General features: G+C 33.7%; 4 protein-coding genes across 12 annotated transcripts; all 4 read right to left on the bottom strand.

Annotated features, from left to right (window-relative positions):
- Positions 1-1,159: 1,159 nt before the first annotated feature.
- LOC119641546 (mothers against decapentaplegic homolog 3) lies at positions 1,160-5,176 on the bottom strand. Of its 9 annotated transcripts, none has more exons than XM_038040288.1 (2): positions 4,935-5,176; positions 1,160-2,825 (listed from the first exon to the last, which is right to left on the bottom strand). In XM_038040288.1, the coding sequence occupies exon 2, from the start codon at positions 2,661-2,663 to the stop codon at positions 1,161-1,163; it is 1,503 nt and encodes a 500-aa protein (XP_037896216.1). In that variant the 5' UTR covers positions 2,664-2,825; positions 4,935-5,176; the 3' UTR covers position 1,160. The 9 variants fall into 9 exon arrangements, with proteins under 9 accessions (XP_037896216.1, XP_037896229.1, XP_037896222.1 ...); XM_038040301.1 differs by lacking the exon at positions 4,935-5,176 and adding an exon at positions 4,724-4,928; XM_038040294.1 differs by lacking the exon at positions 4,935-5,176 and adding an exon at positions 4,756-4,928.
- Positions 5,177-9,611: 4,435 nt separating this feature from the next.
- LOC119636538 (zinc finger protein Xfin-like) lies at positions 9,612-13,240 on the bottom strand. The gene is made up of 3 exons (XM_038031937.1): positions 12,948-13,240; positions 11,348-12,801; positions 9,612-11,159 (listed from the first exon to the last, which is right to left on the bottom strand). The coding sequence occupies exons 2-3, from the start codon at positions 11,648-11,650 to the stop codon at positions 9,927-9,929; spliced, it is 1,536 nt and encodes a 511-aa protein (XP_037887865.1). The 5' UTR covers positions 11,651-12,801; positions 12,948-13,240; the 3' UTR covers positions 9,612-9,926.
- A 745-nt stretch (positions 13,241-13,985) lies between these two features.
- On the bottom strand, positions 13,986-15,026 carry LOC119636556. The gene has a single exon (XM_038031961.1). It carries the CDS (start codon positions 15,007-15,009, stop codon positions 14,077-14,079), a length of 933 nt encoding a protein of 310 aa, XP_037887889.1. The 5' UTR covers positions 15,010-15,026; the 3' UTR covers positions 13,986-14,076.
- A 269-nt stretch (positions 15,027-15,295) lies between these two features.
- On the bottom strand, positions 15,296-16,905 carry LOC119636547 (phenylalanine--tRNA ligase alpha subunit). Its single transcript, XM_038031950.1, has one exon. It carries the CDS (start codon positions 16,799-16,801, stop codon positions 15,311-15,313), a length of 1,491 nt encoding a protein of 496 aa, XP_037887878.1. The 5' UTR covers positions 16,802-16,905; the 3' UTR covers positions 15,296-15,310.
- Positions 16,906-16,968: the final 63 nt, after the last annotated feature.

Genomic DNA, 16,968 nt, shown 5'->3' with positions numbered 1-16,968 from the left:
CACATATTTGATTAAAGATCAAGAGAATAAAATCATTATGTAATTTTTGCAGCAAAAAAAAAAAATGATTTCTTGAGTTTTATTTCGATTAATTTTGTTGGTTTTCTTCTTCTTTTTTTTCTTCTTTTAAAGAAATACAAAAAGAATGATTTCCTACCTGATGTATACCTCTGTTCGCCTAATACACTTCAAATCTCTACATATGCATATATCTATCTGTTCATATATATATATAATATAATGAATTGTATATAAAATATTTTTCCTTTTAACTTTAAAAAAAAAAATTTTTTTCTTCCTCATAACCTTTCTCACTTAATCGTATCTTTAAGATTTCCAATTAACAATAATGAATAATAATTCAATTCAACTGCTTCAAGCGAACATTTTTTAAATTTTTTTCTTAAATTTTTTTTTTTTTTCAATTTCTTAATAAGAAGTCAATTTGTTATTTAACGTTTCAGTTTTACTCAGACATGAGTTACAAAATATTAGAAATTTTCATTTTAGTTCTTTGCGTGTGTGTGTGTGTGTGTTTGTGTGTGTTGCTTTAAAAAAAAAAAAAAAAAAAAAAAAAACAAATTAGAAGAAGAGCAAGACGTTTCTTTGAAGTTTCATTTTAATGATTTCTCAAAAAACTGCAAATTAAATACAATAAGAAAATAAAAGCAAGAAGTCTATACGTTAAGATTTCCCTCTGGGATGGCTTGAATGATTGATAACTAAAAAATAAAAGTATATGAGTATAGTAGATAGAGTAGTAGCACTTACCCGATTGATGGAAGAACTAAACGAGATTTGGAGAGTAATGAGGCATGAGCTTAACTTTTTTTTTTTTGTAAAAAGCATTTGAAATATTTTATAAAACAAATGTGTGTACAAATAGGTTCACTGAAATTGGGAGACTTTACGTTAGTTAGGAAAAATTGTTTCTTTTGTTCCATTTTGTTATCAATTTTCAAATGTTAACTCTCTCTCTCTCTCTCTCCTTCTACTCACTCTGCTTATCTCTCTCTCTCTCTCTCTCTCTATCTTTCTCTATCTCTCTCTCTCTCTAACTATCTATTTTTTTTATGCGTTTTCAACTGTTTAACATACCTGCTTTCATTTTCATTTCTTTCATTTGCTTTTATTAAAAAAAAATTCTTTTTATGCTTTCTTTAAGACATCGAACTGCAAGGCAGACGGGGTGAACCCATTTGAGTGAGTACTCGATCCAACCATTGCAACGGTCCATTCAAATGCAATTCAATCCAACATGGAGTCGAGGTGACCGTTTGACGGCGATATTCAGCTCCCCATCCCTTCACAAATGACATGCGTATGGTACACATCCGCGTTAGCTGATAGACAGCTTCAAAACCTTGCGATACCGATTGTGAGAGCAGAGCAGCGAATTCTTGATTGTTGAAGATTTTTAAATTGCAACCGGGCGGTATTTTACACACAGTAGCCGGATGCCAGCCATAGCGTTGATTGCAATTTGGGCTTTGAACAAATATCGATGAATCGCTAAGGCATTCAGCAAAAACTTCACCACCTATATAATATAAGCGTACACCTTTGCCAATGTGACGTCGTGTCTGTTCGACCACTTCGTTGCGATTAACATTCGAGAGCAGTCCTAGGCAAAAACGCTCCGAATTAGAAGGATCAGTAAAGCCATCCACCGTAATTGAAGGTTGCGAAGCGTGAAACGTTTCGCCTACACGGTTATTTAACTCGTAATAGGAAATGGAGCACCAAAAAGCTGGCTCATGGTACATAACAGGTGCAGCGTCAGCAGGCGGCGTTAGCCGTGACATGTTCATATTATCGTTGGGATCTACCGGATCACCGTCTTCGCTCATATAACCAGGCGGTGGGGTACCTGTATTGGGTATACTGTTGCTGCCTACACTCAACACACTCGATTGCGAGTCCATGTTACAAGCTCCGGGCGGTAAATTATTTGTAGTCATTTGTTGCTGCTGGGCCGTAGCACTCATCCCGTTACCGCTGAAAAACCCGGGAGAATGCTGTTGCTGTTGGACCGTTTGCTGCTGCTGCTGCTGCTGTTGTTGTTGTTGCTGTTGCTGCTGCGATGATTGTTGTTGACTATATTGATGCTGACTGCTAGTCGATAATTCCATATATTGAGGCGGACTTAAGGAAGCACTACGTAACGTCGCTGCATTGTATTCAGTATTATTTGGTATCTGATGCTGATGATTATCTAACGGATAGTCAACAATACTATCCGGCGGGGTAGGCAAGGATTTCGGAACCAAAATAGACAATTCCAATTTTTTATAGTGATACGGATTAATGCAAATTTCGTCTTTGCGCAAATGAAAAGCATATTCACAATGATCCAAAGCCTTTAATTCATTTTGCGACTGCAGATCCGGCCAGCGCCACAAACGACAATAGATAACATGCGGTAAACCTTTGCGTAAATTCTCACCGGAGGCGGTCGGCTTATTGCGCGGTACTGTAACACAACGCGTATTACAGTTCTGGGTAGATATGGCTCTCTCCAATTCCTCAAGAGCCGAATTTTTTTTAATCTTCTTGACTAGATTTTTAACAGCCTTTTCGGACCACTTGCCCTCGACGCTGTCTTCGTTGCACTTTTTCAATGCCAATAAACGTTTAACAACTTGCGGTGTAAATGGCAACATTTCACGTGGCACAACAACGGTGCACGCCCAAATAAATATCAAAGCCTTTACACAACCCAATATAATAAATGTAGACTGAGGCGCGTACTGCTTTCTTGAATCTCTAATATTGTAGATGACTCTAACTTTGGCAATATAAGCACAACGTGTTCAAAGACAAATCTATAAGTTTTTTAACAAAAAAAAAAAAAAAAAACAAAAAAAAAAACAAAAAAAAAAGTAAAAATAATTTGAATACGAAACTTACTATTATTATTAACCAATCAATATATATAAAGTATCAAGTAACGATTCCGCTACAGGTCCTTCAGTTACTGATGAAATCAAATTTCATTTGTTTTGAAAATGAACTTCAAAAACGAAAATCAATCGTCTACGATCTTTGTTTGCATTTAATCGTCACACAACATTCCGTTTAGTTAAAATATCTGATAAACACACATAATTATTTTCAAAAGTGTCTGTGAGCACAACAAAGCAAAGCACACTTTTAAAAGCCAGACAACATGGCGTATACCTTGCATATTAAGCCGGTTCCGTCCATATAACACGCAGTATATAAACTAATATCAGACAACAACAGAAAAATCATTAAGAATTCAAACAAAAAGCATTTGTATACATGTCTATTAAGTATTTGTTTGTCTTGTCACTGGCGCGCTATTTACTCTTCGCTGCGTTTGCAGACGACAGTACTGACTGACCTTTTTCACCTACTACAATCCTTTTTCTTTTTTTTTTTTTGCTTTTGCTTTTTAGTTTTCCAATAAAAAACTGCATGCATAAAATTTAAACAGATACATACGCACACATACACACCTACATATATTCGCATTAATTTTACCGACAGTCAATCAGTCAACTAAGCTAGATATTTCTATAATGAAAATTTTCCGTCTGGCTCTTTACATACGAGAGTGAGTGATTTATGTATATGTGGTAGTGCCGTGATAATGATATTGTATTTTTATTTTATTGCGTGTAAATATATATATATATATATATATATATATATATGACCAACTAAATGAGTTTAATTTGCTTTTATTTTCTGTATCTGTCTCTCCTTTTCTTGTTAGCTTTGCGTCTGCTGTTTTTTCTGCCTGTCTGCCTGTTTGCCTGTCTAATTAACATAAACCATATGTTTGTGCGTTTGGCTTTTTGCAATCTGTGTTGATTCGGCTTTTCGATGTCATTGTGTCGTAAGTTTTGCTTTAATTTTTATTTTCTTCCGCCTTATCGCCTCTAGCATTTGCTTATATCTATCTATTTCGTTGTTTAGTTAAACACTGATTATATTCAAAGTAATGTATAGCGAAGTAATGTTGGTATAATGACGAGAAACGTACACGCATAGCATTATGCTTATATTAGACATTAATCGACTATTCTTTTCATATGCCAGGAAAGAAATTACAGTCAATAGACTTTTGAACATCTATAGCGTATGGCGCTAAAACCCATACAACATGAAGACGTCGAATTTTTGTCTAAAAATTCATCTCATTCTACGTTTTTTTTTTTTTTTTTTGTTGATTAGCTTTAATGCGTCTGATATCTCTGTAATTTTGACAGCATCTGATATAGTTGAACAGCTGATAAACTCCATTTGCTATTATATGTAAGTAATTACGTATCGTACTGCTTGAAACAGCAGTTTTATTCTGATTTAGAAAAAGACGATACACCGTATGCATATTTCTTTTAATATATCAGAATAAAGTATCTAAACAATACGATACGAAACGTTCGTTGGTTAGTTCGGTCTTAATTCTTTCTTACTTTGAGTATAATCGGCGCTATAGTGTTGCCAAAATTCTGCAACATTATAACGAAAGCAGTATATTTTAAGTTAACACTATATAGCTATTATTAAAAAATCTTTTTATAATTGAAAAAAAGAGCAGCTTTTTAATTTTTGAATAGTTTAATTAAATGCAAAAAAAATAAAAAAAAGACCTAAAAACTGTAATCCCCTATTCTTCGCAATTGAATTCTGCGTTTTCGTGTAGTCCAATACCAACGTATACGAACGTATGTTCATTCACATGCATACATACATAAATTTCAATGAATTTCAGTATTTTTATACTTTTTCACACAAACGCGCGGCCGGGATTCAATTCCCGTCTAGCGAGAACAAAAAATGTCTTTCTTCCTTCCTTCACGCATTAATTTCCACACACATACAGAATTTGTTCTCTTCTTTCTTTATTTTCGTTTTTTTTTTTTAATGTTTTTATTGAAAAACTTTTTTCTTATTAGAATTACTTTGCTTTTCGTCGTGTACTATATGTATTCTTGAAATATCTTTTATGTGCGTTATTTTACACTTGAAGAACAATTGCAACAATAACAATGACAATATAAATTACAAAAAAAATTTCAATAAATTAATTCTTAGCAAAAATTATTGAGATGAGTATGAACAAAAATTAGAAAAATAAAATAAACTGCCACTTCGTGTAACAGACCACCGAGTGGCTTTTTGGCTTTGCTGAGAATAAAATTCTATTTCTCAGAGTAGAATTTACTTTCCTGTACATTCCTTATGCAATCCCCTGAGTGGCTTTTTAACTTTGCTGAGAATAAAATTCTATTTCTCAGAGCAAAATCAACTTAACAAAAATGAAATAACTAAGTAATTTTGCTGTGCTTGCAAAGAAAAAAACAACAACAATAACAAGAAGAGTTACCAGATTGTACGTTTTGTAGAAAATGCATGGGCAATCGTTACATCGTTATACGGTGGTAGATTTACTCGTTACAAATAGCCCTCAATCGTTATAAATATAGTATAATATAAATAAGCATACAAATCCAATGCAAATGAAAATTAAAAGCCAAAATCAGCGTTTTAGAAACATCGTTAGTTCTATTATTTAATGGTTATACATATACTAACTTACACACATGTTTGTTTATTTCTGTGCACAGTTTCTCTTTTTTTTTGCTGTGTTGACAATTCAAGGACACATAGGTAGACAATAATTTAAAGCGACAAAAATTTGAGACGAGTTAATTTGCATTTTTTTTTTTTTTTTTTTTTTTATGTTTTAACGGAATAAAACGTTTCATTTTTGAATTAGTTAAAAGACCTTTATCATATCATCATAAATTCCTCAAAAAAAAAGAGTATTTGTTGTTATTTTTTCTAAACCGTAGGGCGATGATGTTTTATCGCCAAGGATACCGCTGACTTTGATAAGTCACGCAGCGATCGTAAAACAGAAAGTTTGTGTTTAATAAATTAGTAGCAAATAAGTCAAATAAGGAAAGATTCTTATAAAGTTTTAAAACTTAAATCAGACATAAGATAGCCAAACTAATACCTAAGTCGTATTGTTGCTCAATTGATGTTTTAATTGTGCTGTGGCCGAAATATGGTTACTTTTAATTACCCAAATAAGATGATTGCTTTATCGTATCAATAATAATTTTTCATATACTTTTGTCTTACATAGATCTGTTTGGAAGCTTATATTCGTATACATATACGTAGATCTATTTACCATGCCTGCAGTTAATCAAAACACTAGCGCGTCTATCACCACGTCTATATAAACATTCCTAGATATATATATATATATATATATATATATATATATGTGTATACATTTACTATAACTAAGTACTTGCGACACCCAATCGCAACGGTCTCTACTATATGTATCTACATGTATATATAAAATTTATATGCATGTATATGTCTATTTGTAGAAGTCGATTAACGGCAAAGCCTAATAGGAGTCTTCCAGCCAGATAAATGCAGATATTACATAAGAGTCTCCCTTTGTATAATCATCTGCGTGTACCTGTAAAAGAGACGCAGGAAAGGGAAGATAACACATATACACCTTCTGAAATTTTTTTCTTTAAAAATTTCCCTAAATCGGTTTTTTTTTTTGCCTCAAATGCTTATGAAAAGAATGTGGCGTCAAAATAATATCATTTCGAAGGAAAGTCTTGCAAACAAAGTTTGTAATATCAATAGAAAGCCATAAGTTTTTCAAGCTTAAACGTGACGCAAGTTCTATAAAATGCAAATACTGTAACTCTTTTATAATGCTATTAATATAAAATCTTGAGCGTAATTTCCGTTTCGATCCCGTTTGTCGCCTTAGATGTCATAGCGTTTTCCTTAAAAAGTGCAAATAAATGGAATTTTTGAAAGAGATCTCACATCGTATTGCTCACCCTTTAGTGTAACGACAATAACAACCTATAGCTTTAGGCTGAGAAAAGAATGATTAAAACTTGCTAGTATTTTTATTGAAAACCGTATTCTTCGCTTTGCTGATAATCGGAAACATTTATTACAGGCCCGATAATGGAAAATTCGTAATCGATTGAGTCCTGTTCGTATCCCTTCCGTTGTTAGTATTACCTAGGGTAGTAAAAATAGATCAAGTTTGAAGAAGCTATGCCTATTATAGGAAATATTCTAACTTTCGATTCGTAATAGGCATTAGTCCGCAGTTTATGAGTTATATTTCATAAACGAATGATTTAGATCCGTCTACATTTGATTGTGAATTGTAACCAAAGTATAGGCCCAAAGAAATTTTTTGTTTTTAAAAACTGATGCGTAGATTTCTTAGGCCTATCTAACAATTTATTAGGTCGAGTCATAAGTAACTTTCATTTATTTTCATTTTATTGAATAACACAAAATTGTATTAATTTAATAAGTGATTGTAAGGTATTGAAGCTCTCTGAGTGGCGTCGATTTTACTCTATCATTGCCTTCAAAGTCCGAAGGACGACCTGTCTTTTAAGATTGTATCCCCACAAGGAAATTCTGCAAAGCAATTTCTAACTGCACGTTCAGTTATCAGTCCAGTCAAACTCTCACATGTCGAATATGCTTTTTTTTGACTCTGTTTCAGAGTTGATTGTAACATACACCACATAAAACAGTTGATCGAAGGCTCACTGAATCCTCAGCTATATAGTAAAAACAAAAACTGTGACTGTTTCGGTGAATTACTAGTGGGTAAATACGAACAACAGATTCTACCTATCTGCATCGGAAGTTATTTATGGCTCCACCTAGTAGAATGGTAAAAAATTATTCCGATCGATCACTATCCACATCTAAGCGATAAAGACTTTCTTAATTTATTATTATTAGTTTAATATGTAAAAAAAAAAAAAAAAAAAAATTTAAAAACAAGCTAGACATTCTATACGACTTCCGATGGGCTTTTTGCATTCCCTATTATAGGGAATGTGTACTATGTTTGATTGTAAGAGAAAGCTTGACATTCATCTTGCATCGTACGGCCTATATATATGTATATATGAAACCATTTTTATACATTTTACCAATATTTTCCAATTTACAATATTCCGCTTTATTCATGTATATATGGGGGTCTTCTTCGATTATAATCGGGGCTGAAGAACGATTCCATTAACTCTTGAATTAGACTGATTGATTTTAGCGATTTTTCGTACATTATTTTATGAAAATAAATTTGTAATTTTTTTTTTTTTTAATTTTTATATCTTATCTTATATCAACTTTTGTTAAGAAACAATTTACTAAATGTAGAATGCTTTTCAGATCCTCCAATTAAAGTTAAAGTTGTTATTACATTGTTTTGTTGTATTTATTGAAATTCATAATTAAATATATGTAATATAAAATATCTTAGTTAACATAGGTAATAAGATTTGAAAAAAAAAAAAAAACGAAGAAAATCAACGATAAATAAACTGCAGTCGTAAACAATGGTAAACAATATCTATCACAAAATAAATTAATATAATAAATATTTCAATATTAAAATCAGAGCGGGTTCATTTTGATAGCCCACGTCATCGCGGCAATTTTCCGAAAATCATAATCAATATTCTTCTCATATGATTTCATTTCATTCGTAAAGGCATTGCATACTTACAAAGGTGATTGCAAAAATTCTGATCAGCGATTACTACAGGTAAAAATGATAAAGGAACGGAAAGTACCATGGCCTTTTCGCCTGCATCGATCTGTAATAACGGTTTTCCATTTAATACTATTATTATTGAGTTATTCAGCAGTTAAGTTCTTTCGACATGATATCGCTCTGTTTAACGGACATATAAGAAAATATTGTACAAAATGATGGAAAATATTTTCATTCATATATGTTGGACGAATGTTTCACAATAAATGCCTATTCCCAGTGAAAAAATGTTCAAAATTTTTGCAAGCACCTAATATATAGAAATATATTACGAATGCAGAATGAATGTCGCAAAAGTGGTTTATGAAATTCCATTCGAATTTCAACTTGGTACTCGCTGTCGACGATAATAAAACGCGAGAGTCTTAGGCTAGTTCTACGGCGTTTTTTTTTTTTTTTGGTGTCTATAGAGATTGAACATAAATTCTGCCAAAAGAACAGAGATGATAAACAAGCTCAATTATCGGGACGAATTTATACATTCCCCTCTATGAAATTAGGCTTAAATCTATTTATTCTATTAACTGGTGTATAAGTAGAATGTCGCCTTTTCTTAGTTACCTGCAAGCCAGCATAGATCTTTTGACTAATAGAGTAACAGATGGCATTTGTTATGTTTGCAACACCCAAAAGGAAGTTTTAGAGATGCTATAATTGATTCCAGAGACCCTTGAATTGATTAAACCACGTCTGTCCGTCTGTGCGATGCTTGTTGTTGGCACTATCCTGGTCGCAAAAATTAAGATTTCGACTTCAAACTTCATAGAAAGATTGAAAGTTTTTGCGCAAAGGTTGGCATTGAAAATGGATCAAATTGTTTAGAGCAGAAGCCTGTAGTGGAACGTAAGCTGAACGTCACTCAAGTTTTTTTAACAAAAACGTGGAGGTTTTTGCTCGTTACTCGGAAATAGTTGAAGTTAGAAGGCTGAAATTTTCCACATTTACTTTACGAAACACTCTACTCTTTTCGTGCAAAAATGGAAAAAATCGGCTATGCCCACATAAAGTTACAATGATTAAATTTAATTTTTTTTCCCAATCTTTTCAGATTTCTTGTTTATTTACGATAAGGGAAATAACCAATAAGCTATTTTGCACATTCCTCAAATGGAGATATGTTATCTGCCTAAAAATGGATTAATTCTAAAACCAATATGGTGGACACGGTTTTTTTAAATAATACCAGGGATATGGGTATCAAATAAAAGAACTTGGATAGTAGAATACGAAAAGCATAGTGGTGGGTATGTGAGATTTGGCCCCCACCGAACATAGCTTTCTTACTTGTATGATTATAAATTCAATTTCCTTACAACATATCAGGATGCTTTTGACGTACATGATGGTTAAGTGTACTGGGATGCGTATAACTGCGCGAGCAGTACTTACAAGCTGCTCGTTTTTTCCTTCTATTGTTATTTGCTGCTAGCAAATCATTCGTTTCGGAACGTTCTTCATCGTCTGTTACCGTTTCATCCAAATGCACATATTCAGTTGATCGTGGTTGCGGCGCCATCGTACTTTTATATAATTTTAAAGGATTTTTTATTTCAACCGGTTTATTAAACATTGCTTTTCTTTTTCTAACCTTTTCATGCAATTCGGTCGATTTTTCACATTGTGGGCATGTGTATGGACGTTGTGAAGGTTGTGATGTTGAAAACTCTTCTTTACAAAATTCACAACGGTATAAACTATGCAACTTTAAATGATGTATCAAATGATGACGTAAACGAAAACGTTTCGTGCAAACATTGCAACCGAATGGTCGCTCCTCTGTATGTCTTCTCCAATGCATTTCTTTCGCTTCATTACTATTTATTATTTCTCCGCAAACTTTGCAGGGAAAGCCGCTATAACTAACGGATAACGGGCATTGGTACTCCTTCTTTTCACGCGAATGTGTATTCATATGGTAGCGTATGGCCTGCTTAGATTTAAAGCGTTTCTTACATAATTGGCACATATATGGTGTATAATTGGAATGTTTTATCATATGATTCCTATAAAGGCAATAATATTGAAAGGTTTTATTACATAGCTGACAGTAAGCTGGTCCGCGTATTTGTTTACGATTACGCTTCAAGAATACACCGCTTCCATCTTTACTTGGAGTGTTAGCATGGGCTTTGCTAGGCAATGAAGTAGCAGTGGAGGCAGTCTGTAACTCACTATTTTCTTCAGTCATTTCAATGTCAACTCCATTATCGTTAACTACGTTCCTTTCGTCTATTTCTATTTTAAATTCACGTTCCACTGCGTTCTCAAGTGTTCCTTCCTTCGCAACGTAATTGCTTCTTAATTTGTTGTCCTTATGTTTTTGCAAATTTATGTCATCGTTCTTGTTATCAGCATTAGTAACGTCATCGCCGGCATTTTCATTTAAAGACTTGGGCAAAAAGTTACTTTCCTCCTGTTGTTCCTTATTTACAAAGATACGCTCTGATAATGTACGACTTTTTGTTAATTTATTCTTGCCATAAGATATATCGCCGATTTCGGTGTGTACGCTAACATCCAAATAATTGCCGTAATCAAAATACTACAAATGGAAAACAACAAAAATTCACTTTAGGGCATGCAAAATTTTCATTTTTTTCTCGAGTTTCATAGGAAAATTTTTTAGCTTCTCAATATTAATGAAAGTAGGAAACTTTTAGTTTAAAAAATAATTAACCTGAAGAAATCGTTTAACTTCTTAAAGTTATTTTTAATGGAAGCATTTCTTACATCACTTTCCTGACTTTTTTCCTGGCCTTCATTTGATGCTCCATCCGTCGTCAGTGTTGATTCTTCTATATCAGCTGAATCATAATCCTCATCATAAGGATATGTTAAATGTTTCAATTTTATATGGCAGACGAATTCGCCTATATCGCGGGTACCTTTATTGCAGAACGTACAAATAAACGTCCATTTTCGGGCACTACGCGTAACGAATATCTCCCCACACAACAAATTCGACGAAGCATTATCACAAGAAAATGAGGCGTCCGATTTCCGGGTCGAGGACACCTCTGATTTCTTCATCATATTTAATAGTTTAGGCGTTTAGGGCGTTCTCGCAGCTATCATCTCCAATTGTTAACGATATTTCATGGTTTTTTTCTTGAATTACATTTTACAAGAAATTTTTTATTTCTTTCTAGTATTCAATAAATGTTCATTCTGCTTGGAAACTTAATATTGTTTTTTCTTTCTTAATATTCATAGGACACACAGTGCGAGAAAATATAGAGATGAAAATTTTTCGATAGTAAATGTTTTTGTTATAGCAAATGTAACGACAATTCGAGATAAAACACAATTAGTTTTAAAAATTAGTTAGTTGAAAATAAAAGAAATGTCTTTCTTCTATCAAGCTTCCATTTCACATCTAGGACTAGAATAGGATTTATATACAAATATCTTATCACGATATTAAAGAATTAAACACAAGTACATATTGCGCTACGCATTAAGCAATTAGAACATATAACTTGCATACCATATATATTGCGATAAAATCATCAGTCAACGAATTTAAATCGTACATTGCGCTACAAAGCAAACAGAAAGTATCTTGCTTTGCATTATTCGGGGAAGAGTGGTCAGACCTGAGTTCACTACTGTTATAAAGACGAAGTAACTCGGTGGCTATCCCGGATTGAGTCTGCTGGTCAATGTGTGAGTCGCCCAATAGATAATGTAGAATAGTTTGTAGAGCTTCCTTCCTGTGGAATTTACTAGAATACATCCCGATTACAAAAGTTTAACATTAAAACAACTTTCGGCGCTAAATTTTACTTCCGAATTGTCTGAAGCACTCATTATAGTCGTCCTGTATTGAATACGTCATTTTCAAATCTCAAAAATATAAAAGTATCAGAAATCGTTTCAACTTTTTCTCATCATTTCCGGACTTAAAAATGATCTTCTTCTTTCAATCATGAGCGTAGAATAATTTCCTGGTTTTCATCACATGGCAACACCATACAATGTTTATTTCCTTGTTAAATCACTTGCTTTTTTGTAATTCTTATTTGGTCTGGAACGCGTTACTGCTAGCCTCAGTTGATTACATTCCGGATGTGTTGGCCACGAGGACACAAAACCATGTTCTTTGGACATAAGATGTGTTCGCAAGATGTAGATGAGGCCGTTGGCTTTTTAAAGCGGAGCAAAAATACTTGACAACAGCCAAACTACAGATAGATAATTTGGTCGGTTAGATAATTTGGGTCGTTGTTTTGCCGACGGCTTTTGCTAATGTTAAACCTTTGGTAATTTTATTTAGCAGTGGAATTTTGCTTACTACTGCAGTAATATTTCGCAGGCTTAGATACTATACCTGCATAAAACGGGAGTCATGCCATAGCAAATGACTAGTGGATAGTTGTTAAAATTTTAAAGTAGCAACTTTCAGCTTGACGGGATCTTTTGTACATATCCATCATGAGTATTTTGAACATATTTCTGTCTGTCTGTGTCACGTCTTCGTACAGCTGTTTCGACTCGTTGTTGTTTAACTCTACTGTCTGCTCCTCTCTCTCTCTCTTTGGAACAATCTACCAGCAGGTCGTCCCCACGTTACCTGATGCTATTTTTAAGTTGAACGCTTAAACTCCTTGTGAACTCCTCTCTAACCACTATCGTGTCCGCACGTACAGGATACCTGAGTAGCATCTTAATATCACTCTTTCTGATCTTTCTTTTGATTATTTAATAAGTAAACCCATCAATTGAAAAATCCGCGCGCAAAAAACATACACGAAGCGTTTAATGAGAAACGTTTATATCCTTTTTCATGGGGCTTTCCCTATTAATTAACATTGACTATAAGTCATACAAATGAAAAAGCTAAAAACGACTCTGCTTTTTTTTTTAAGGAAAAATGAAGCCATTTAAAGTTTGAGACACTTATTTATTATTGCTTATCGAAAATAGGTTTATAATTTTCTGTAGAGAATAATATAATAAAAACCTCTTTTCCGTAAGAAAGAGATGGAATCTTGCTACATTGCAGACGGCGATATTGGCATATGGACCGTGTAAAGAAAAATTTAATTTAAACTTAATTCTTTAGATTGGGATTCGTCATTATGTCATTGTTTCTTTGATTGCGGAGAACTCTATGCAAGATCTTTGGATGATCTTTTAGCCTTGCCCCGAAACTGGTAACAGATAATTTGAAACCATATCTCCTAACTACAGTTATTAATTAAATCTATGCATAAATTTTTGTCAGATAGAATGAATGAATGTACATAAACAAGAAACTTTTGATATTAACTTGTGATTTCTTGAAAACATGAATAAAAAAGTTTTTATTTTATTTGTACAAAAACGCACCTTTTTTTTTAAAATTAAAAGCAAATTTTTAATAATTTGTTTTGATCTAAGAAAGGATGTGTTGAGTAGTTGCTAACAATTTAAAATTCCTTGTCAGATCAATATACATAAATATACAAATTAAATTGTCATTTGAACGGACGTTTCAAGGCGGCCAAAACTAAATCATCTGGTGATTTGGTATCAAATTGAAAAGGTACAATCTTATGCTTTACTTTTTTATTAGTCGATGAAGACGAATTCATCAATGTCGTTGCGGTTATAGATTTGATGCGATGTCGTTGGGTTAACAGGCGACCCAAAGGAGATGGTTGGGCAATGTTATATTTTAAAATTACTTGGGAAACGTCGGTTTGACAATGTTCGTTTGTTACATCATCCAGTGAAAATTTTTTAGAAAATGTATCTTGACGATCGCATTCAATAAAAGGAATATCGAAAACAACATCATTATCTAATTGAGTTTTCGACGTTGCATTAATTGCCTTGCAAGAACGTTTAAATTGTTCTTTACAAGTTGCGGTCGCTAACGCAGTAGTAAGATCAATGTTTTGTGTTGACGGTTTAACGGTAAGAGATCCGTTGAAATCTAGTTTATTAAACTCAGAGGACAAATTGCCAACACTAGTATTGGAAGTCTGGGTTGTTACGTTGGTTTTAATTAAAGGTATGTCAAATTTCGCTTTTGCTGGTGGGTAAGTTCTATCCGTATTTGTAATAACACCGCTTAACTGCAATTTGGGCAATAAAATGCCATTACAGTTTTCCGTTGAATTCTCATCATTGGCCGCTTGCTTCTCTTTTAGTTGGCTTAATAAAAACTGATTTAATTTCGTTGTAGATTCATTAGAAACTGTACCACCGCTAACACCTTGCTGATCTGTTTGCTTTTGAACATTTAGGACGTCGAAAGTAGACAAATCAGCGCCAACTTTTAACGTTGGTATTGTGAATGTACTTGGTGAACAGGATATGCCGCTCTTTACATTTTGATTGGGTTTAATTGCGTTTATTAGCAATTGATTTTTCGAATTATTCAAAGCAGTTGATGTGTGATTCATGGATTAGCAGCTGCGTCTAAGAAACGTTTCTTAATACACTCCAATAGCCCCAATTGTTATCTTAGCACAATTTTTAGAAATTATCTTACAAGTCTCGAATACGTTTTTCCAATTTGTTTTACTATTTTTAAACTAAATTTAAAAAATAAAGAAAAATGCTTTTATGAAAAATTAGTGACGTATTAAAAAATCTTCTTTGTTTCTTCTTCTTTTTTTTCGAGATCATTCACTATAATGTCGGAGCATACACTGTGTTGCATTCCGACTCAAAAACACGTAAATATGAAAATCTGTTTTTTTTTTAAGCACGTTCCAAGCGACAAATCGGTCCATCTTCAACCATTTTCAGATCTACCTTGGGACCCACCAAGTCTCTGATATTATTTATGCTGTATTTAATCATAGTGGGACGTTCCAAAGATAAACCCCAAGCGATAACGTTAACGTTTTCTGGCAAGCCCATTGGAAGCAGCATTTCCGGACGAAAAACTCCTGAATTGCCAACTTCTATCCATTTATTCAGACCAGGATGATAGCAAAATATTTCCATGCTAGGTTCAGTATAAGGATTATAAGCTGGCTTAAATTCTAATTGGGTAATACCCAATTTGCGAAAGAATTCATATAGAGTGCCTATTAAATCGCCCAAAGTTAGACCGACATCAGCTATAACACCTTCAACTTGATGGAATTCAGCCAAATGTGTGGCATCCAAAGTTTCATTGCGGAATACCTTATCTATGCTGAAATACTTCACAGGTTTAAATCCTTCTGCTTGATTGGCCAATTTGTAAAGCATTCGTGCACTAACTGCCGTGGTATGAGTACGTAAGAGATTTTTTTGAGCTTCTTCCAGTTTCCAATTATAACCGTATCCTTGAGAACCGTGAGCTCCTTTCGAATGAATTTGTTTCACTCGCTGTAGATAATCCTGAGGAAATTTGTAACTTTTGTTCGGATGATTTATAAAAAATGTATCATGCGCATCTCGTGCAGGATGCTGTTGTGGCTGAAAGAGGGCATCAAAATTCCAAAAAGACGATTCCACAAAATTATTAGTAGGCATTTCGGAGAAACCCATCTCAAGGAAAATCTGACGAAACTCGCTACGTACTTTCAGCAAGGGATGCAAATGACCACACGAAGGCGGCGCACCCAAAGCATTGAAATTGTAGGCCTTAAATTTTAAATCCTTCCATAACGCATTTGCCATCATATCTATTGTTAGATCAGTCTCAAGTTTGGTTAAGGTCTTGGCATATTCCGGGCCTTTGCATAGTATAAAGCTTTTGATAGTAATTTCTTGCAACAATTTACGTTTTTTATATTCCGTTACCAGATTAGCGGGAACGTCATTTTTACCATTAGCTATAGCGGTGAGGTTTTCTTTGACTAAATCCTGAATTTTATCCACTTTTCGTTTTATTATAGGAGGATTAACTGACTTATCTAGCATGATCCAGCCTTGAGACATAGCTTTGCTGAAACCTACTTTGGCGGCCGGTGTAAGTTTCATTAAATCCGCTTGTACAATACCATGCTCAGGAACAGCATTATAGATTACTGCTTCATGGCTGCCATTTGCTACCACTGCTTGACCTTCTTCTGTCAACTCCAACCTCTTGCGGGAAGTTGTTTCGGTTCTAACTAAATCACCATGTGCTTCTATGCTTTTCAAAGCACCTACAATCTTTTGATGCTCTTCGCCGAATACTTCAACTAAATCCAAAGTATCAATTTTATCAACAGTTTCCAAATGTTGCAGTATTCGTTCGGTGAGATCAGGATGCATTTTCTACATAAAAAACTAGGAAATCCGCACACGGCAAAGCAACGAAATATATTGCTTAATAAAAAAGATTTTGCCACAACACCTTTTTACAAAATGTTGCCAAGATTAATCTATAAAATGTTGCCATATTTAAAACTGATAAACATTAAGCCCTGTGGCCATTCTCT

The sequence above is a fragment of the Glossina fuscipes genome, unplaced genomic scaffold (assembly GCF_014805625.2).
Source record: "Glossina fuscipes isolate IAEA_lab_2018 unplaced genomic scaffold, Yale_Gfus_2 0, whole genome shotgun sequence".
Lineage (NCBI taxonomy): Eukaryota > Metazoa > Arthropoda > Insecta > Diptera > Glossinidae > Glossina > Glossina fuscipes.
This window is presented reverse-complemented; position numbering and strand designations above follow the sequence as displayed.